Genomic DNA, 21,931 nt, shown 5'->3' on the forward strand with positions numbered 1-21,931 from the left:
TTGAATTTCTTTAGTCTATAATTTCCCAAAAACAGAAAGTATGGTTACTAGCCTACACGGTTTCTACTTAAATCTTACCTCAATCCATGAGCTACTCAGCATACTACGAAAGTATTCTGAAAGAAAAAAGTTCAGTTTAGTACAAATAGCGAAACAATACTAAACACAAATAAATCAGGAACTAACGCAAAGTGTACATACCAAGTCTAGCACAAAGAACACATTTATGACAAGGAAATTCCTTTCCATCCACTGATTTCATGGTCACATCACATAGAAAAGAACTGAAAAAAGAAAAAAAAAAAAGTGTTTAGCAAGTAAGAAAATACATTATAGGATTGCTTAACTTTTGATTTTTCTTAAAGGTAGCAGAGAATAAACAAATTGAAAATATACACACAAATAAAGTACTTCATTTCCTCCCACTCTAAGGAAAATTAAATAAGGGCCTTACCACAAAGATAGTATTTGAAAAGGGAACTGAATACAGATAAATATTCAAAAAAAGTCTTTCTTGGGGCCAGCCTGGTGGCCCAGTGGTTGGGTTCACACACGCCACTTCAGTGGCCTAGGGTTTCGCCGGTTCAGATCCTGGGCACGGACCAAGCACCACTCATCAAGCCATGCTGAGGCAGCGTCCCACAGAGCACAACTAGAGGCACTCACAGCTAGAGTGTAGAGGTATGTACTGGGGGACTTTGGGGAGAAGAAGAAAAAAGTAAAAGAGATTGGCAACGGATGTTAGCTCAGGTGCCAATCTTGAAAAGAAAATCTTTCTTCTAATTTTCCTTTTTCATTACAGGCCAGGTGTTAGTAATATAAAGTAAGTGACATTATATTCGAAGGTCTTTAATTTACTTATTTGTACAATCTATCCTGTGCTAAGCACAGTCTAGACACCTCCACAGTCTCTTTCTCCAAAACATTTCACCTACAAAGCAAATATCTAAAAGTAAAACTTTTAATAACATATTTAGAATAGCATAGTTATTATTGAAAAAATTTATACTAAATAATCATCATGATGAAGAGGTATAATTAGTTTGGCTTCTGGGTTAACATCATTTCCTACTTAAAAAAATACAAAATTCAGTCAGAGAAAAATAAAAATTAAAAATTCCTTTCTTGATTAGAAAGGAATCAGAAAAAAATGAACTGTTTCAGTGTCTTATTGAGCAATTATTATTTTATCCATTTACCTGAAGAGCTCTCCAACATTTCCAGAAATGAAGACTAGTAAAGGTAAGAGGGTATCTATCTACACATTTTGCTTCAGATGTGAGTAAAAGAGCTCCATTTCCACACAAGGCACATAATCTAAAGATAAAACATTTATCGTCATTTCCTAACTTACCATTTTTTCTGATTTAGCTTTTGTTTATTACCAGTATTCTTGGCAATAACATTAATTTCTTCATTTTCAAATCTGACTCCATCTAACCTATCAAGGAGAGAAAAAAAAATTAACAATTGGTGGATATATTCCCCTACCAAAACCAACAGACAAATAACAACAAAACTCCAACAAATCAGCTTACATCTGAACATAATTATATTATTTATATCATCTAGAAAAGTATCTTGACAAACCCCTCACTCTGTGATAAAGAAACACCATACATTCGCCTTCCATTTTACCTAGAATTCAAAATATATTAAAAATCATTACTGACAAAAGCAAATCAAAGCCATGACATAAAGCCCTTCATTGTTTTTAATTAGAAAACATGACACACCCTCCTCTGCTCCCAACCTACAACTAAAGTTATACCGCCACAAGCAATATAAATACCCTATAAAAAGAGAAAATTCCAAAGAATCTGATTTATAATATGACAAATATTGTTAGGCATTTTTATATATGCTATATGACAAAACTACACCAACAATATGAGATCAATATTACCCCTCTCATTTTATATATTGAAAAACTGAGGTTCAAGAAAACTAAGAAATTTGCACCAGCTAGTCATATTAGAGCAAAGAGGCATAAACAGGTCTTTCTAACTTCAAAGATAGTACTCTTTCTAGCATACCATACTGCCTGCCATTTCAGATCCCTGTTACAGAAATACCATAGAGTTCAAATACACTAACAGCCTTCCCACCCTTTAATGTTTTAATCCTGAGAGTACCACAGAGATAGCTTTAGCAGAAAATGGAGGAAGAATGTATCCATGTACCTCCCTGCCCAAAGAGGGGGAGCGTCAGACAGAGAGGATGGGAGGGGAGGGGAGGAGCAGCCACGCAAAGGAACAGAAACAAGAAGAATTTTTAAAAGGAGAACACTAATAAGGTAGGAGAATAGATATTAAGGAGGATACCTACTGCATACCTACTACTCAAATTACTGAAACCAAATTTCTTTGCAATATTTTGCAACATTTTTACAGGATCATCTTCTCCAACACTTTTTCCTTTTTTGGAAGATTTGGGTTTGCTTTTCTGCTTTTCATTAATTGTATGAGCTTGATTACTTTTGTAAACTTCAAATGCTGACTTCTGATTATCTTCATGGCAATTCATTTTATTCAAATGAGAATTCAGAGTGCCCTGATATTCTTCTGGTTTTTTGTTTAAGTTTATTCTTGGTTTGAAGCCATGAGTTAAAAAGTCACAAGTATCTGTGTATATAAATTGTAAAAGGTATTCAAACAAGTCAGGATGAACCTTCTCTAACACAAAGAGATGGCATCCTGCAGAATCTTCATCTTTCCGGTAAACATCTGTAAAGTCTAAAGTAGTACCATTTGAAAGAAACAATTTCTGAAAAAAGTCAGAACGCACTGCCAAAATGTATTTATGTGCAGGGAAGATTCTATTGCCAACTTGAAATGTCACATCATGAATATTGTCCATTTCATCCGTTTCCCTCAACAATTTCCCAAACTCTTCAAAAAAAGATGAGGAGGACACAGTTGGAATTTCATAAAGGCTAGAAATGAAAAAGATCATTTTTACTTTCAAGAAAATGACAAAAAAAACAAAAGCATCCCTAGCCAATTCTTCTTTTAAAGTGCAATTTCTTTTTTATTTATTAAACGTAGAACATTTTAAATTTGGCATTTCTTAAAATATAAAAATACTGCACAGTCTTGGATACTGTATTACCCTTTGCATTTTTTGTATTCCTTTTTATATTTGTCTTTTCTCCTAAACTAAAATGACAAGAATTAAGTTTTCCTTTGAAATCAGTTTTCTATTTCTCTAAGGAAACACCAGAACATAAATTCAAACGACTGTTTCATAGAAATTTTTTAAATGACTAAACGTATAAGTAAAAACATTCAAAAAAGAGTACAGTACTCAACTTTTTTCTCTTTTATATCCTTTTATTTTACAAGTACAGAAAAACAAACACACAGAAAACTGCACAAATACTTCGAGTCAGATCCCAGAATAGGTCAGAAACTTAAGGAAGTAAAAATAAATACATACAAAGATATACAAACAGTCTGTAACTATGGTTCTTTCACCAACCTACATTTCATCCTACCAGGTAGAGAGACCAACCCTCCTGGTTTGGCTGGGACTGAGGGGTTTCCCAGGAGGTGAGACTTTTAGTGCTAAATATGAGACAGACCTGGGCAAACCAGGATGGATGGTCACCCTGTTTCTATGACTTCTTTCCTCTTCAATACAACCCTTGATGTTTATCTTAACCTGTGATCTCTCTACTAATATGACTTAGAAGATTTGCACTGAGATTCACACTATGGTACAGACTATACTACCTTGTTTTTTGTCAATTCTCATCATATTCAAGGGTCAGAAATTTTTGCAAACTACATAACAAACATTTACATTTCTCAGAATCTGAGAACTTAGAGTACATCATAAAGTACTAAAGATATAAATACATTTTGTCTGTGTGCGTAGAGATACAGATATATCTTCAGTATTTTCAATAAATATCAGTTTACAAACTAAAAGGAACAGTCATCATTTAAGTACAACAAATTCCACCTTGAGTTATCCACGTAACATGATAACATGTCTAAAGTCTCTACAAGACTTGGCAACAGCTCAATTAAATTTGCTCCAGGAGCTTATGAAAACAAAAGAAAACCCAGTGATTGTTCCTTCTAAAAATAAAATTTAATACATACAAATGTACCTTGTTTTAGGATCTGACTGCAGGATTGCAAAGTTACATCCACTTGGATCTGTGCTGACACTAACGGCTCTATGGGCAAAAGTAAGTTTCTCAAGTCGAATTCTTTCATATACACTATTTATATCAGAGACACAAGACACATCTGATGAGGAATTATGAAGGTTTGATAAAATCTCTGCTAAAAAGAAAAAAATAAACTTCCATTATTCAAGGCTTTACTGAAGCTATTAAAATGATTTAGGAGTAAATGGAATAGAAAAACAATTAGGAGAATATGGAAATATCTTTCGTAAGTATTAAGTCCTTTTGAAGAACTACATCCTCTCTCTCTTCAAGACAATATGCACACTAAATATTGGTTGTATTATACAGGAAATTTTGGTGGATAAATTCTCAATCATCCGTCATTTTATCCCTTTCAACAAACACATCCTCTACACTACAACCGAAGTTATGTTTCTGAAAACCAAATCTAGTTTTATACTAGCTTCTAAAATTCCTCAACTTGCATTAAAAATATATAAACTGAGCATCTTCATAATCTGCTTGCTTGTTTATTTACTCCCTGCCCCCCCTCCCCCTTTCTTCCATTTACACAGAAAATATCTGAGTGACCACACTGTGCTGTGATAGTGATCACCAGTCTATTCCTAGTGATACCATAGTGAACAAGATAGGCATGTCTCTACCATCTTGGAGTACCAAATCTAACAGAGAAGAGATACGTTAAACAAATGATTATATCTTTACAAGTCAGATCAAGGCCACAAAAGAAACGTATAAAATTTGCATGCAAAGAAATAATTCTGGCCCCTATACAAAGAATGCTTAAATAAAAATAATGACAAAGAGATCATCTAGGAAACTACTTTAATAGTCCAGAAAAAGAATAAATAACATAGATTGAGGCTGTAGCAATGAAACTGGAGAAAAATGGAAAGATTTCAGAAATACTTGAGACAGATGTGACAAAACTTGGTGGCTGATTGGATGTAGGGGGTGAGAAAATGCGGAGTGTCAAAGATAACCATTTATTTCGATGGAAAACACTAAAAGCAGATGTGGGAGCATGACATCATGAATTCAATTTTAGAGCACTAAATATGACTAAGACACAATTCTGAGGACTTACAATATTTACAAGTTGAACCTGCATTCTGGTTACTGTCTCAAATTTACTCTATTTCAGTCTTAGGGAGCTTTGCTAATCCTCCTCTGACAGTTATTCCAACTGCTGTGCTCTCAAAAAACTTACTACGTGCTTACTAGTATTTGTCTTGATGAACTACAAATATTTAAATACATGTCTATTTCCCCTACAGACTTCTGAGTGTCTGAGAACAGAGGCCCATCTTATATATTTTTGTATTATAACCTAACCCTACATCTGGCACACAGTAAATATACCTTCAATGTTTACAGACTTGAATAATCTATAAAGAAATGAAAGAAATACAACAAATCAATTATGCAAAAATCATTCCTTTGTGGGCTTCATGATTTTGAAGAATATGTTTATAATTTTTTGAGTAATTATAAATTTTTATATATTTTTAGCATAAAATAACTGATTTAATTCATTCAACCAATGACTTCATGAAGGACTACTATGAGCCAGGAAACATGCTGAATGCTAAGGATATAGTGAACAGTCATGGGCCTCGCCATCTTATAGTCTAATAGGAAACAAGCAATAAAAAAATCACAAAGATAAGTAAAAATAAGTTACATGATGAAATACAAAGGGAATATTAGAAGTGAAACAGGGTAACTCAGTTTAGAATGAGGGATCAGTGAAAACACCTCTGATGAAGTATAAATTAAGCTGAGATGTGAAAAGTTAGGAAAGGCCCTGGGACTAATCACAGCTAGACAAGGTCGAAAAACCTGAAGGTCAACGTGACTGGAGAGTGGTAAGTGAAAGGAAGAGAACTCAGGATGAATTCCAAGACATAGACAGGGCTCAGAGCAAGGCCTCACAGGCTTTGTTTAGGAAGGGAGGAAATCATTAAAGAGTTTTTAAACACGAAATATTAGAATGAGGTCTTAAAAGCTCACTCTGGTAATCAGTGGTGAATAGATAAAAAGAAACAACAGTGGAAATAAGAAAACCTTTTTTATTGCAGTCTATGTGATTTGAGCTAAAGTGGGAGCAATGAGATGTAGAGGTAAGGGAATTCTAGTTTTTCTGGAAAAAAATAAACAGATTACTAATTATGAATGAAAGAAAAAAGTCACTAACCCAAGTCAAAAAACAAGGTAAGTAATACACAAGTTTATAAATTTATAATCAGATAATTAAGAATGAAGTAAATAATAAATAACTTCTATTTTTACTGGTGGCATTTTAATGAAAGCTATCCTTTATATTCATCAAGGAATGAAATCTTCTCCAATTACCAGCAATTGTTTAATAAAACTACTTGTATTTTTTAATATTCTCAATGAACACAACTTTATTCTTCCTGTGATTTTTTTCTTTAAGTCATGAGACGTACCTTTTAAAACTTTAATTTTATAAACATAAGTATGTAAAAAATAAAACAAAAATATAGCATAAGCCACTCAATTACCCATTTGAAGGACAAAAAGAAAATGGGAGCTTGGAAGATGGTTCAAAACCATCTGGGAGGATTTTTTTTTTTAAACTTTACTATTCCATAGAATCAAGGCTAGCATTAATAGAGAGCCATCTTTACTGATGGAAAGGTACCATGACCTCAGGGTATATTAAGACAGACAAAAGGTTGAAAACTTCAGATTTAAGCAGGTTGAACTCCCTGTTTACCTGCACATACACAAACCAAAATCAAAAGAAGAGATGTAAACTAAACATGTCAATTAAACCTAATAATAAACACTTGTGAAATTAAAGGTTAACCGAAAAGTACTTTGATAAGCCATTTACATATATGAACTGACCTTTCTTTTCAGAACTCTTTCTTTTCTCTTCAAACCATTTCCCTCTAAATCCTTCTCCATCTTGTGAGACAAATAAAATTTCATTTCTGTTTAAAGCAATGTCAGAAATAAAGACTTGGCGTGGATAGGCCCATCGACACTGCTTCAGAGAACTGCTTACTGATCTCCAGCAAAATACCTAAAATAAAATCAAATTACATTGGAATATAAAGCTTATGGCATCTGAGCAACCAAAAACTGAAATCGAGATAATGTCTCTAAAATAAAAGCTCTGATTATGCTTCAATGTTTATTCTTCCACAGAAAAAGACTGATAATCATAAAAGTCAATTTGGTTTTAAATAACTATCTTTCAGAAAAAGTACATCAAGCAAACATGAAGCATTAAAAATGCTCCAAAGACACTCCTCTTAAGAAAAAGTTATTTTCAATACTACTTGTTTTGGGCAAATAGATTTGCTACAACACTACAAAAAACCAAAAATGTGAAAGCTAAAACTTAGACGTTAGATTTGTTGTAGTACCACTTACTTACAAGAGAATGAAAATCACTCTAGGAAAATCCAAATTTTACTCTAAAGAAAAAAACAAGATCTATGCATAACTCTATTATATAACTAAAACAAAGGCTTCGAGATAGAAGGATCATCAGAGAGTTCAAAGGCTTCCAAGTGGGTCTGCAAACCTTAGTGTTCTGGGAAATGGCTCGGGGCTGCTGCTCTGGGATGGAGAGAATGACACATGGGGTGCTAGGTTTCCCAATCCACCTTATCTGGAGCAGAATCCCTTTTGTCTCCTTCACATATCGGCATTTCAAGTAAGATTTCACTTGAAAAATTAATACTGTTGATTTTCAAAAGTTCAATCCCCTTATAATTAAGAAAACTAAAGCACAAAAGGGTATCTGTCAAAGTCACTCAAAAGTTAATGTAAACAAAAAAAAGACTGTACTGATTGTTTCCTTCAGAGCTTGGTTTTCACATTTAAGATTCTAATTTTGTGGGCTGTAAATAACTAGAGATATAAGCGAGGTCCATATTAAGATAAATGAAATACATCCCAAAGTCAGATAAGTTTTTTATACTCAACTTTTTTATGCAATCCTACGCTTCTGCTTCCTTCCATTAGTACAAATTCCAGCTCTAATTCTTAAATATAGCTCCCTGCGTTAAAATGATGAACTACAGTAGATTTACCCCATAATATACCAGTAGGGGGAGCTTTATGATTAATTCTTCTATTTCTAAAACATGAAATTTTATAGCACTTTATAAACCTCAGAAAATATTCTTACTGTTTTTATTTTATAAGCAAAAGGTAAAAAGCACAGAGTAAAATTTTCTAGCCAGTGTAAAATTTTTCAGTGCTACTAATGTGTATTTTTAAATTGACAATTTTATTAGCGAAATGTATGTTTGCAGAGGGAACTAAAATTAGAAATCGATTTACTTAAATGAAAAGAGGTAAAGGATTCTTTATGCAGCGATCTGGAAATACATTCTCTCATATATGATAGCTATCATCTCTGCATGTATATATTATGTGTACATTTGTTTAAAACTAAATTTGGGGAAATTTTTCCAATTACGCATCAAATTTTTAACATTGCCTGCACAGCTTTTACTTTTTTTAAGAGTGGTTATATAAGATATCTCATATCTAAGCGATTCAATCAGTACTAGCTGTACATATCAAATAACCCATCACAATCCCTTACTTATTTCTATTTTAAGCAGAGTAAATGCAATTTTAAACCACAGTTTCACAAAGCAGTACTGTGCAACATCAGTTAAATGTCATCATACTTTCTTTGAAACAATAGCTCCATACAAGTTAGTATTAGATGTCTAAAATAAGTAGGAAAACAAAGTCACTAAGAATCGTCACTATCACAGCATTTTCATGTTATTAGGTCCCCTACAACAAGATTACTACAATTTTGCATAAACATGTACTCACCCTTCCAGCTCCATCCATTGCAAGAATGCAAATATTTCGACCCCCATTTTCTTTCAAATGTTCAGGATAAACCTTGTAATCCATACGCCCCCCAGATACAAGAACCTTTTTCAAGTTTAGTTGTCTGAGTGAAAAAAAATTCTAGATTAATATGTTCTCTAAAATACACATGCTCAATTTTAAAGAAATTACTATTCAAACAATAACCCAGGGCAATTACTGTGAAAGACGAAGTAAGAAGATTTGGTCTTTGGTATCCATAATCCCTTTCCATAAGTTCCCCCTACATGATGGCTGTTTCTTTCTACGGCAAGTCCATCACTCCCAAATGTCTCTACCCACACAGACACACACATTAAATACCTAAAGCCCCACTTGCTAATGCATACGTTCACTCTAGTTTAAACAACTGATAAGGCTAAAACCTCCTAAGTGTATTTGCATTTTAACAGAAAAGAAAAATTTTAAATCTGTAAATGAAATAGAAATCCTTAATTTCAAATAGGGACAACCCTAAATAGATAGCTACCACGAAAATGACCAGTATTGCTAATAACTCATCCACTACCCATTTCATTACACATTTCATTATATCTGCGTATGTGATTCGCCTATAGCATTATGTGAAACCTGCTCGCTGATATTCCAATGATACTCCCCTTCAGAGATTTTGCCCGCATTAAAAAAAAAAAATCGTTTTCCTTTTCAAAACTATGTTGTAACAAACTGTAACAAAAGAATTTTCTTAGTGAAAACTTGGATGTAATTGATATTTATGTAACAATGTTATCACAGCAAGTTTTACAAATAACTAAAAATAAAACCTAACATCCTAGAAATCACCTCATACTCAGTAAAAACCCTATTTAGTCAGGTCTAAGAAACATGTTCACATTTTCATATGTTTAAAACTGAAAGATGACCTACGACTGATAACCTCACAACTGCTACACACAAAAGATAAGTTGTGACAAATTGATGGTTGACATTTTCTGCTCATGAGCTAACCTCATGGATGGTACTTGTTCATGAAGTTACTTAAGTCCCACATTTGCAAATGCACATCCATTGCATTTCAATTTAAATCCTTGATTGCTTTAAAAGTTGGATGGCACTCTCAAAAATTCCTACATACTACTGCTTCCTCTAAATGAGGAATCACGCTATTTGTTCAAAGGTCTATTTCTCTACTTGTATTCATTACCATAATTATATTATATAATGAAATAACCAATGAAATATTAGTCTAAAAAGAATGTTTTTCTATAAAAGTCGAATACTTTGGAATGACACAATAAACACGAGTAGCAAAAAATTGCTATCCCCACAATTAGAAGGAGCTGCAACTAAGATATACAATTGTGTACACGGGGGGTTTGGGGAGATAAAGCAGAAAAAAAAATTGCTATCAAATCAGATATGGATTAACTATAAAAGATTGAAAATATGAAAAATATAGGATTCCACACTTCACAATTATTTTTAAGCACTTGCTCCTTAAATCATTCAAAATGAAATCATAGGTGACACACTATGAGTAGAGATTATACGCAAGACAGGGAACTCCAACTGGTGGACTTAACCATAGTTAAAGTTTAGTTTTATGATTCCCAGTTTTAAGTGACTTTTTGATTAGCCAACCAACTGCCAGTTTACTGCATGCTACTTTAACATGTTTCAGATAACAACAGGCTACACAAATACAAAGATTAAAAAATTACCAGTAGGTATGAAAACGTGGACTGAGTAGAGAGTCCACAGTACATGAGTAACTATTTTTTTAAATACATAAGTGCATAATATAAAAAAGGCTACACATGAACCAATGATGATTGTGTCACAAACCAAGAATTATGATTAATTTGGTTCTGTGCACCTGAAGCACAAAATAAGGAAACATACAAGCTATATTTAACTATATGCTAAACATAATTCAGAAATATTGCTTTACAACTTACAAAGAACTTTCACATATATTCCACTGGATGCTTGCCAAAAGACTAAGATCATCAAAGGCAAAAACTTCTGACCTTCCCCTCCATTCAGTTTTCTCCCTTTGACATTTCAGAGCATAGCATAAAGCTGATACTCAGATATTTGCTGGAAGAGTTAAACCATTATTAAAGTTATGTTTCTTTCACAGAAATACACATACTTTGAAGCCATCTTCTTGCACTGATAGTCTGCAAGTAAGTAAATATCTCCCCTTGTGGTAACACAGACTGTGGCCCCATCACTTGCAGCAACCAAAGACAGAGTGATGTCCTTATGATGAAGAGCAGAGACTTGACGAGGAGCAGTTACAAACTTTTCTCCATTGGGATCTAGTAAATAACCTAAAAGATTACACAAATAAGCAAACCACAAAATATCTGTTTAAATAATCCAATTTATTTTTCAGATATTGTCATCAAAGATTTCTTACCCAGTTGTCCACCATTTAGTCCCATAGTGTAAACAGCTTCTCTAGTCCATAGCACTGTATGAAACCTGCCTGCTGCTACTCCAATGACTGTCCTTCCTTTCAGATATTTTGCTTGCATCTATTAAAACACACAAATAAGACTGCAGTTTATTATAAATCTACGAACTAGTACAATTTTACAAAGATCCAGTAGACCAGGGTAGCAAATACATGGCACACTTGCCGGCAGGGCCTCCTCAAGTGCTAATGCCAGTCATCACTAACAGATCTCAGCACTAATACTGAGACTCCGCCTCTTCTCAGGACACAAGACATTTTGACACAGCCACTTTAAATTAAATTTTAACATATAAAAAACTGACACAGTATAAAAACCAAACCATTAAACTTTTGTTAACAAGCAATATGCAAAACAGGCATTCTCATTCTTACTATAAAATATGGTACTTTTAAGTTTGATATATCCAGAGTCTCCCAACACTGGCACTATTGACATTTTGGGCCAGATGATTCTTTGATGTGAGGGATTGTCTCGTACACTGTAGGAGGTCTAGCAGCATCCCTGAACTCTATCCACCAGATGTCAATAGCACCATTCCCACTCCTACCCTCAGTTGTGACAACTAAAAATGTCTCTGCACATTGCAAAATAGTTCAGGGGGGGAGGGAGGAGGGCAAAACGATCCCTAGTTGAGAATACTGGGTATGTCCACAACAACCCAGAGCTCCAAGGTAGCCACCCTGTGAGAATAAAAACACGAGTAAAATCTACCATTCCTATAGAAGTCTACAAAATGATTAAATATTCACAGATTCCACAGTTGGTTGGAGAACACAGCTCTTCTAAAAAGCACCACAGACTGGAGACTACCTCTAATCATTTTTGGGTAATTCCTATTGATTCATTAGTCATCCATAATGGAAAAGCATTGGATTTAAAAGCTTATTAATAAAAAGCATACATCTAACAATAATTTTAAATGCAGAGGATTAAACCAGTGAAGAAATTTAGTATCTGAAATGTAAAACTTTATGAGCTGAAAACACATTTGTTATGGGTAATGATCCTAATATATTAATTTAGAGCACCAGTCTCAGTTCTGTGTACTAGGTCCCTGATATTGAGGAAAGGGTACCTTGTGATGGTAGCTGTGCAAATGGAAGGGGGAAAGTAGAACAAAGAACAGTGGCTTTTGGACCTATGTCCCCTCACATCAACTCACCAGGTGTGATTTCTGTGTAGAGGCAGATTTACCATGAAGTTAATACGTTTAGGCTTCTGGGTACCTCACCTGCATGGTCCATTTTGTGTTTATAAACTTCATACGTTTTCTTAAGGAGGGCCTCAAAATCATTTAAGTTCTAAACCTAAAAAATCTGGATCCCTCCTCTCTGGTTATGAATGCTTAAAAGTTGGATCTAAGGCAGTTTGGTGCCTCATTTCCCAAACGCTTTCTTTCTTACTCCAAACAAATGTTCATTTGTACTATGCTTAATTTCTCCTGTGAAAAATAAAGCATATACCAATGAATAAATACATACCACTGAATATAAGTAAAATAAGTTGCTGTTAATACTTTCTATCTCTTTGTCCATACAGGTTTTATAGAAAACAGTAACCTCATTGTTTAAAAAAGCAAAGTTTACCTGTCTGGGTACATTACAACTGGAAGGTGGAGGAACAATTCCTAATTGATGAAAAATATTTAGACCAAACGTATAAACACATCCATCTTCAGTTAATACAACAGTATGATCCTTAGCAGCTGCCACTTGGGAACAATTATGACCACTCAGTCCTTCCACAAGCCTAGGGACCTACAAAATAAAATTAACTTTAGTATAATATATTTACCATCTACCTAGAAATGCAAATAGAATCTGATGATGCTACACCCAATATGACATGACTGACATATGGCTGTATGTGTCACATCTAAACTCTACAATTCAGCAAGGGGCAAATGAGTTTAATAGCATATGGACTCTGGTTTATGAGTAAAATAACAAAAACATAAGACATTGCAATAAAATAACTCAATTCAAATGATTTCTGAGTCCTTATCAAATACCAAGTATAAAGTTGTTTGGTATGAATAAAGGAAACTCTTCAGCCAAAGCATTCATTGGTGTAATGAAGAAATAAATAAAAATACAGAAATCGATGTATCCTTCAGTGAATAACCCAACATATGATATCATATTCCTTTGGAGTCACCTGTCCTGAGTTCAAATCTTAATTCTGCCACTTACTAGCTATTTGATCTCAATCAAACTTCTTAACCTCTCTGTACCTCATTTTCTTCACCTAAATACAAAATAATAATAGTATTTTAGATGATAACAGGATTGGTGTAAGGAGTAAATGAGCTGGTAAGTATAAAACATAGTCTCCAGCACAGAGTAAGCAATCAATAACTGATTGCTGATATTACTAGTCACTGTGTATAAAATGAGGATAGTAATGCCTCTAACCTCCTAGGGCTGTTGTGAGGCTTAAAATAAGGTAATGATATTGCATGAAAAGCATGAACAAAGCCTAGAACATAATAAACCCTCAGAAAATGGAAGCTATTTTCATAGCTCTCTCTCCTTTTTAAAGCATCTTTCAATAGAAGATAAATATACCAGTAGTCCCTTCAAAGAAAAATTACTTTAAAAATAACCTAGTGAGGCAATTTTCTTATATGTATTGATTACTAGGTTTCTTCCAATTAGCACTAGCTTTCAGCAGCATGAGAGTTAATTTTGTGATTATACTATGAAAACACTGGCTCAATTTTTAGACCACAAATACTTTAACAAAAAATTAAAAGCAAATAAAAACCTAGACTGCCTCAGCAAAAGGGTTTTACAATTAGTCTGACTTTTTTTATTTCAACTATGGAAATATTTTAAAGTTTATTTATAGACCCTCCTGACTCAATATTTGATATAAGCAAAAATAACTTTTCTTTGATGCTTCAGAATTTTGCATATCTAAATTCTTTAAACATGATATACCACAAAAGAAATCAATTTTTTAAAATCTATTATTAATTAGTATATTATTTTCTCTTTATAGTTAGTTAAAAAATTTTTCTTTTAGTCAACTGAAGCTTCCAGTTCATCAAAAGTTTACTGCAGTTACCTAAACTATGCAATGACATTTCAATTACCAAGCATGTCTGTTCATCTCCATGGCCTAAACGTCCTCCAAGACCATGACCACACGTATAAACCTGCCCTTTCTGAGACAGGAACACTGAGTGAAATTTACAGAGCACCACCTAAAGGAAAGAAGAGAATATCATTAAAGTGCTCTGAATAAAATACCCTGTTTTATAAAAAGAAATAACAGGATATTGCCAAGTGTCTAAGCTGAATGATGTTTACATGGGGATTCATTATACTATTCTCTCTACACTGTACATGTTTGAAGTTTTCTGTAATAAAAATTAAAACTATTTATGCTTTATTTTAAAAGTATATCTAAAAACACTGACCTGTGGGAAAAAGAACAAAGAAAGAATTAAGTATGTGTTACCACAGAAAAGAGTAAAGAAAAGAAAATGCAAATCTTAAGTCTTCAACTGCAAAAAGTAGTAGCCAGTTGTTTTCTAATTTCACAAAATCCAAATAGCAAGAATTGAGTAGAGTGCAATATGAAACATAAAGATTAAAAATAGTGATATGTTATTAAAGAAAATAGTGGAAATGCCTTACAAGTATTTTTTAAAAATAACATCACCTATCCATGAGGAGTGAGGGGTAGATAGTATGTCCTTTTTATAAATCTGAATTTACCTAATACATCTTTAATATCATGATATGTCTTTAAATAGTTTCATATTTATTATCAAGTTTTTTTCTCTTCCCCACTTCCTTTCTTATCTGCCTCCTTCCCAACTACCTCCTTGCCTTCTGCCACATATAGACTCTTACCAGAAGACAAAGGTACTGAAACGGTTCACTGCATCAGCAGAAGACAATAACAGGAAATGAAGAGCAGTTTTAAATATACATGTATTTATATACCAAATCCCCAGGCCACATTTTGCTATTTTTCAATGCATCTAACATTCAATATATCATTTTACCCTTGTACTACTTAAAAATTCTTTTTTCTTACTTTTAAACATTATTTGCATTTATATTTCTTATGTCATCTACGAATATTTCTAACTTAGGATATAAAAAGATGATTAAGAAATAAAGAAATCCTAGAGTTATTTTCCAGAAAGTCGAGGTCCTTTGGAAAATAAGACAATTATAAGTTGAACTGCAAGCTCTATTTATACATATCCTTAAACCACTTGCCAAGTCCTGCGAATACATGTGCCTATCATAAGTAATGCAAGAAGCCATTATCTCATTTAGCTGTACCACAAATACCTGAAAACTCAAAAATAACCCTCAAAATTATATTCTAGTTTGTAATACAAAGTAAGAATCTATAAGGGAACAATCATTTTATAAAACCAGAAATAATATACTTTGTTCAATTTTATATTCAATACTAAAATACCACTCTACAATTTCTGACTTCTACTATAAAACAACCAACACCATAGTTTAAGTCCACCAACTTGAAATCTCTGAATTTTTTAAGGAGATAACTGATCATGGATTTTCATCTTAGTTCTTTGGAATATATTATGCTAATATTAATAATCTCTGTCCTGTAGTAAATTCATTTGGTACTAAATCAGCCCTTTTTCAGTGACTAATGAGGCACTCTCTATAACTGGTGCTCAGTAAATATTCCCATAAATTTGCTTCCTCTTTTCTGACTCAAATTTACACTGATTTCCTTCCTCTCAAACCTGTACACAGTGCTAGCTTCAACCTTCATTGGGTGGTACATAAAATCCTTCATCCTTAATCTCTTCACAAAATACACTCACTTTCTTGCCTTAACTGAAATATACCTTTCTCTTTGAGGGTATTGTTTCATCTATAACCCTACTAAGTGAAATAAGCTCTATTCTTCTATAGCACTTATATCTTAGGATCCAAAAGTATAATCAGCCGCTTGTTTCCTAATGTCACCATTTATTCCTTCACTCTTGTGTAAAAATCCTTGCTCCTGAAAAATCTCAGCTCATGAAATCTGACTATATCAAGTACTAACTCAGAAAAGAAAAAGAGGTATCTTTCTTAAGTGCCCCAACTCTAATCAATCATTAGTGGCTGCTGATGGGTAGAATACCACTTTAAGGAGGATTTTGAGGACCTGTTCAAGCTCAGTTTAAAACACACATCCACAAACACACATACAGAGAGAAAGAAAGAACAACTGAGTGTGTGAGCATGCTGTGATTGATTAGCAATATCTATGAACGTCTCTGCACTAGGTGAGGGCAGGAGCAGCACATATGTTTGCCATCCTGCTCTAACTGCTTACCATGCTGCTCATCTCCCTTACATGTACTAGAGACTCGGAGATCGGGCTAGAGACTCCTGTCCATCCCAAGTCCTTCCATTATCCTGAGTTCCCTCCAGGTCTGTGTAAATGGCCCACCAGATTCCTGGCTTTCACATCACTCTACTCCCTACTTCTCTAGTCACTCTTCATTCCCATGTGGGCTCTTGTTCCTGGCCTCTCAAAATGGAATATTCTCTAGAGTTTAACTCTTTTATTTCACTTTTTAAAAACTGCTAGTTGTGATCCATTAGTAATGACCTTTTTGTGGGAAAAATAGTGTTCTACAAGGCCTTAAATACAGTGGCCATATAATATCATCGAAATATTTTTGGAAATGAAAGGAAATGATATTAACCATTATACCAGGAAAATAATCAGACAAAGATGAACTCAGAAGATGTGTTCTGAGGTATCATTCTCAGGAGTCACAAACTGAGATTTATAGCTTTAAAAATTAAGTAAAGAAAGTTTACAAATGGCAAAAATAACACTTCAGACATGTTAAATTTAAATACTTTGAAAGAACGTCCAGAGTACAACTGTAAGGAAGCTCAAGAGAAAGGCTGAGGCTAGAGATATAAATTATACACACACACACAAAGCATTACAGAGAAATATGAGTAGGTCAACAATAGCAAAATCCATGACAGTGGAAGATAATCATCCAGCATAATGATATAAGACCAAAGACCAAACCTTTACAATTACATAAATTAAAATTTTACAATTACTTATACTTAAGAACTCAAGTTTACTTACCTAAAACTAAGAATACTGAGTTTCAAAACAAATTCACTTGAGAAACAATCTGAAGAACTCTAATTTTTGTTAAATGGCAACAAAAGCTAGAAAATCAAAAGAAGTTCTACCTTTCAAAAATTAACTTAGTATCTGTATAGTGCCTCTAATTTCTATTTGCAAACAAATACCTCATATTTTTATGGTATTTTACACAATCTAAATATGACTAAGGCTAACAAAATCTAAAACAAAATTAGTAAAGTTCTGTTGATCAATTTCTTCACTAAAATATGTTATCATACCTTCAACAAAGTTAACATAATCCAAATGAAAAGACGAGCTATCAAACACAAAAGTTCTTTTTAATCTCTAAAAGTACTCAGATTGTACTTTCAAAATACCTGCTTGATATAAACCCCACTCCTGGAGAACAGATCCACCAACTCTGGATGATGTTTGCTATTCTGGCTTCCATGACCCAGGGTGAAATTTGTATTATCTCCCCAAGTGTAGACATCTGTAGGATCTAAAATGAAAATTAGTTTTTAGACTCTTATATTTTAAAACAAATATCAGCTTAGATCAATTACAGATATACTCCATAAAGTAGTTTACCTCAAATATAACTCTTTACTGGAACTAATTTAACTATCATATGTAGAAAGATAATGCCAACACCCTTGTGAAGAGTTAATAAACACAAACCTCATTAAATCAGAGTTGGGAGACCAAAAAGGGGGAGGTTTCAGAGCCTATATCTATAGCAGAATCCAACAGGAAAAAGAAAGACTTCCTCTTCTTGACTGGCAAGAAGCTCAGCCAATGACAGACTGTCACAACTCAGCCAATGGAAAGCCACTACACCTCCAACTCTTCGTTTACAGTAGCCCTCCCAACTTCCTGTTGCCCTCCATAAAAGAGTTTCTCCTCTCTTTGTTGTGGGGGCTTGCCATGGTTACAGACCTCAAATTGCAATTCTTTGCTGATTCCAAATAAACCCATTTTTGTGGGAGAAATAACTGGCTGTCTACTTAACATGAACATTTTGGTGGCCCATATGGGAATCCAGAAAAAACCCCTAACAACTCCAAGGCTGGTGAGCAAAACAGGCACAGGACCCATAGCAGAGCCCATTGAGCTAGCTATTTTTCTCGCCAACCCTGGACTTTAAGGGTTAAGTCTTTCTCCTGAATCCAAGCTTCTGCCAGAGGAGCTTCCACCCTCTTTGTGTTTTGAAGCTCTCCAGGCTTTATTCACTATGTTAAGGCTTCATCCTTTTCTAGTTAAGGTCTTGTTTGTCTGCAAGTACTCAGGCGGGACTTCAGCCTGATTTTTTGAATCAGGCTGTTTCTTGGAACTGCGCTAGCCTTCGGTCTGATTCTTTTTGGAACCAGACTGTTTCTACTGAAACTGTGCTAGGTTTTGGTCCAACTTGTGGACTCTTTCGATGGAACTGTGCTGGTCCAGCCTTTGGCCTGACTCCCACGGGAGCACACTGTTCCTTGGAACTACGTTGTCAACCTGCGGTCCACCTTGCTGAAATAGGACTGTTCTATTGGAACTGGCTGGTATTACACCTGTGGGCTAGCTGTTTGAGCTATTCAAGCTGTTTAAGCTGTTTGAGCTGTTTAGGATATTTGAGGAGGATTCTTTCGCTCTAGGAAAAAATCTCTAAGAAATGGAATCCCAGTTATCTAAATATTTTGAGAGTGCCCCCCCTACAGGGACCCCAGTTGACTTTATGTTTGAAAATCAAGGTTATTCCTGATGCTCATTTTTAAATAAATGGACCTATTTAACCAAAAATAATTTAAAATATCATGGCCATTGTGGGGAACTTTTCTTAAAACCAAATTGGACAACCATAACTCTGTAATTTCCAAAACTGAATGGAACACCTATTTCAATTGGTATTTTGAGGCTCCCAAAGGTTATCAGGAGTCTAAAATTGCTTCTTTGCAAAGTAAAATTTTAAGGTTAACTGAGGCAAAGAAGTAAAGAAAGATAAAATGGCTTCTGAAGCCTCCTGTCCCTCTTTACCGGCTTTGCCTCAGGCTCAGCCTCTGGCGCCATCGTGTTCCTCTCTCAGCTCCTCATGCTCAGGCCCTACCTCCAGCACCATCTTCCTCCTTCCTTCCTGTACTGCCTACACCTCCTCTATATTCTCAGTTCCCCCGTTCTAACTTTCTTGCCAAACTTCTCCCTTTTCCCTGAACCTTTCCCCACTCCCACTTCCTCTGAACCTATCAGAACCTGTCCCTTTAAATTAAGCCTTCTGAGGATCCGCAGGCTAAACCCTTAATTTCTTATACTCTCTGGTCTAAAGTTGAACTTTGAGCCACAGTCAAAGACTGCCCCAAAGAAACCAAAGATCCTCACAGATTTGCTCAAGAATTTAACATAGTGATTCAAACTTATCAACCTGGTTTCTGACTTATATCAACTAGTTCATATGCTTGTCAGTGAAGGCCAGACCCAGCATTGGATAAAAACTGCTAACTGAGATAATCCTAAAAGGTCTCTAGAATTACAACTAGGAGACCAAGCTGCAGACCTGCTGTATGATCAGGCTTGGGCAATCACCAGATGACTTCCCTGGGCAATTCCACAGGGATTTCCCAAAATCTGTCAATTGGAACAAAATTCGGGCTTGTACACAAAAACCCAATGAACCTGTTCATGACTATTATAATTTACTTCTGATTTTTTTTAAAAAAAATTCTGGTCTTCTTTCAGATGTTGATTCCACCCAGATATCTTTTAACCTTATGTTTATTAATGGGCTGAACCAGGACCTTTCCCTTCTAGTAAAAAGGATAAGGATGGAATGGAAAAGTATATCCACTCCAGATTTAGTTAATCTGGCAAACCAACGCTCTCGCATTCCAGACGAGTCACCTAAAAGAAAGACCGCTAAAATTCTTAATCTTCAACTCTAGCATATGAAGGCCCTAAACGAAACCAAAAAACTCCTGGTTTCTGCTGTTACTGCAAAAAGCCAGGACATTGGAGAAGAGACTGCTAAAAATTTAGGCAATTCAAGCACCTTCAGCCCTGTAACCAGCCTTTCCAAATGTCCTCCAAATTCTCAATGACGGGGCTCTGAGAAACTACACGAGCTTTACCCAATCCTCTCTGTTGGCTCGGAGAAACATTTCTCTAGATTGAAGATGAATCTTTTTCTGTCCTAATTGACACCGGAGCCACACACTCAGTACTCAACTCCACTACTATAAAGCAGCCCCTACCCTGGAGTACTAAAACAGTTCAAATAGTGGGGATTTCTAATAAACCTCGAAAGGTTCCTGTCTCTGAACCTACTCCCTTTTGTTTAGGCCCTTTGAGAGACACATACCCTTTTCTCCTCAGTTCCTCCGCCACTATTCACTTATTAGGCCAAGACTGCTTGGAAAACTATCATGCCTGAATTTCTTTCTCCTGAAAGGGAAAACACTTCTAGAATTTGACAGTAGCCATCAAAACAGCCAACCAGATGAACTAAATGACTCTCTTACACTTTTTATTTGCTCAGTCTCTGACGGTACTAGAGCTGATTCTCTAAACACTGATCATTTGTCCCTACTGAATCAACTACCACCTTCCTTCTAGGCAAAATCTTCAACTGATGCTGGTAAAATTCACAGCACACCTCTCACCAAGATTCAAATAGATCCTTCAAAACCCCTCCCCAGAATTAGTCAATACCCTACAAATAAAGAAGTCCTTCAAGGTATAAAGCCCATAGTAGAGGATTACAAGGCTCAAGGCCTCATTATCCTTTGTACTAGTCCCTGAAATATTCCTATTTTACCTGTGAGAAAACCCAAGGGCCGAGGGTAGAGGACTGTCCAGGACCTCCAAGCAATAAACAACATTGTTATCCCTCAACACCCTGTTGGTTCCTATCCCTCATGTGCTACTAGCATCAATTCCCATTGGAAGCAAATTCTTTACAGTAATTGATATATGCAGTACATTCTTTAGCATTCCAGTTGAAGAAGCTAGTCAATACCTTTTTGCTTTCACTTGGGAAAGAAAACAACTCACCTGGACAGTAATGCCTCCAGGTTTTACTCAGAGCCCTTATTTTTCACAAGTCCTGAAGGTGGCTCTGGATGATATAAAGTTTCCTAGAGGTTCTACTTTGTTGCAACTTGTGGACAATTTGCTTCTTTGCTCTCTTTCCCAAGCCTCCTCACAGGAAGACAGCATCCACTTTCTAAAACTTTTAGCCTTAAAGGGACATAAGGTCGCCAAAGAAAACTGAAGTTTGCCCAAACCCAGCTTCAATATTTAGGGGATCTGATATCACAACAACGGCTATACCTAGATCCAGATAGGCTTCATGGTATCCTAAGTT

At 34.9% G+C, this 21,931-nt stretch overlaps 1 protein-coding gene across 12 annotated transcripts in view; it reads right to left on the bottom strand.

The window, feature by feature from the left end:
* IBTK (inhibitor of Bruton tyrosine kinase) overlaps nucleotides 1–21,931 on the bottom strand; it is a 98,623-nt gene that overhangs the window by 55,850 nt on the left and 20,842 nt on the right. For 6 of the 12 annotated variants that reach the window (XM_070559033.1, XM_070559029.1, XM_070559032.1 and 3 more), the window contains 12 exons: nucleotides 17,973–18,097; nucleotides 14,582–14,692; nucleotides 13,071–13,241; nucleotides 11,424–11,541; nucleotides 11,154–11,334; nucleotides 8,999–9,122; nucleotides 7,040–7,217; nucleotides 4,118–4,295; nucleotides 2,336–2,935; nucleotides 1,355–1,441; nucleotides 202–284; nucleotides 79–116 (listed from right to left, as the gene is read on the bottom strand). In XM_070559033.1, coding sequence (XP_070415134.1) covers nucleotides 79–116; nucleotides 202–284; nucleotides 1,355–1,441; nucleotides 2,336–2,935; nucleotides 4,118–4,295; nucleotides 7,040–7,217; nucleotides 8,999–9,122; nucleotides 11,154–11,334; nucleotides 11,424–11,541; nucleotides 13,071–13,241; nucleotides 14,582–14,692; nucleotides 17,973–18,097 — 1,994 coding nt within the window. Of the gene's footprint in view, nucleotides 1–78; nucleotides 117–201; nucleotides 285–1,354; nucleotides 1,442–2,335; nucleotides 2,936–4,117; nucleotides 4,296–7,039; nucleotides 7,218–8,998; nucleotides 9,123–11,153; nucleotides 11,335–11,423; nucleotides 11,542–12,646; nucleotides 12,926–13,070; nucleotides 13,242–14,581; nucleotides 14,693–17,972; nucleotides 18,098–21,931 lie in introns of those variants that run through there. The other 6 variants (XM_070559034.1, XM_070559030.1, XM_070559028.1 and 3 more) reach the window with 3 other exon arrangements.

The sequence above is a fragment of the Equus przewalskii genome, chromosome 9 (genome assembly GCF_037783145.1).
Source record: "Equus przewalskii isolate Varuska chromosome 9, EquPr2, whole genome shotgun sequence".
NCBI lineage: Eukaryota > Metazoa > Chordata > Mammalia > Perissodactyla > Equidae > Equus > Equus przewalskii.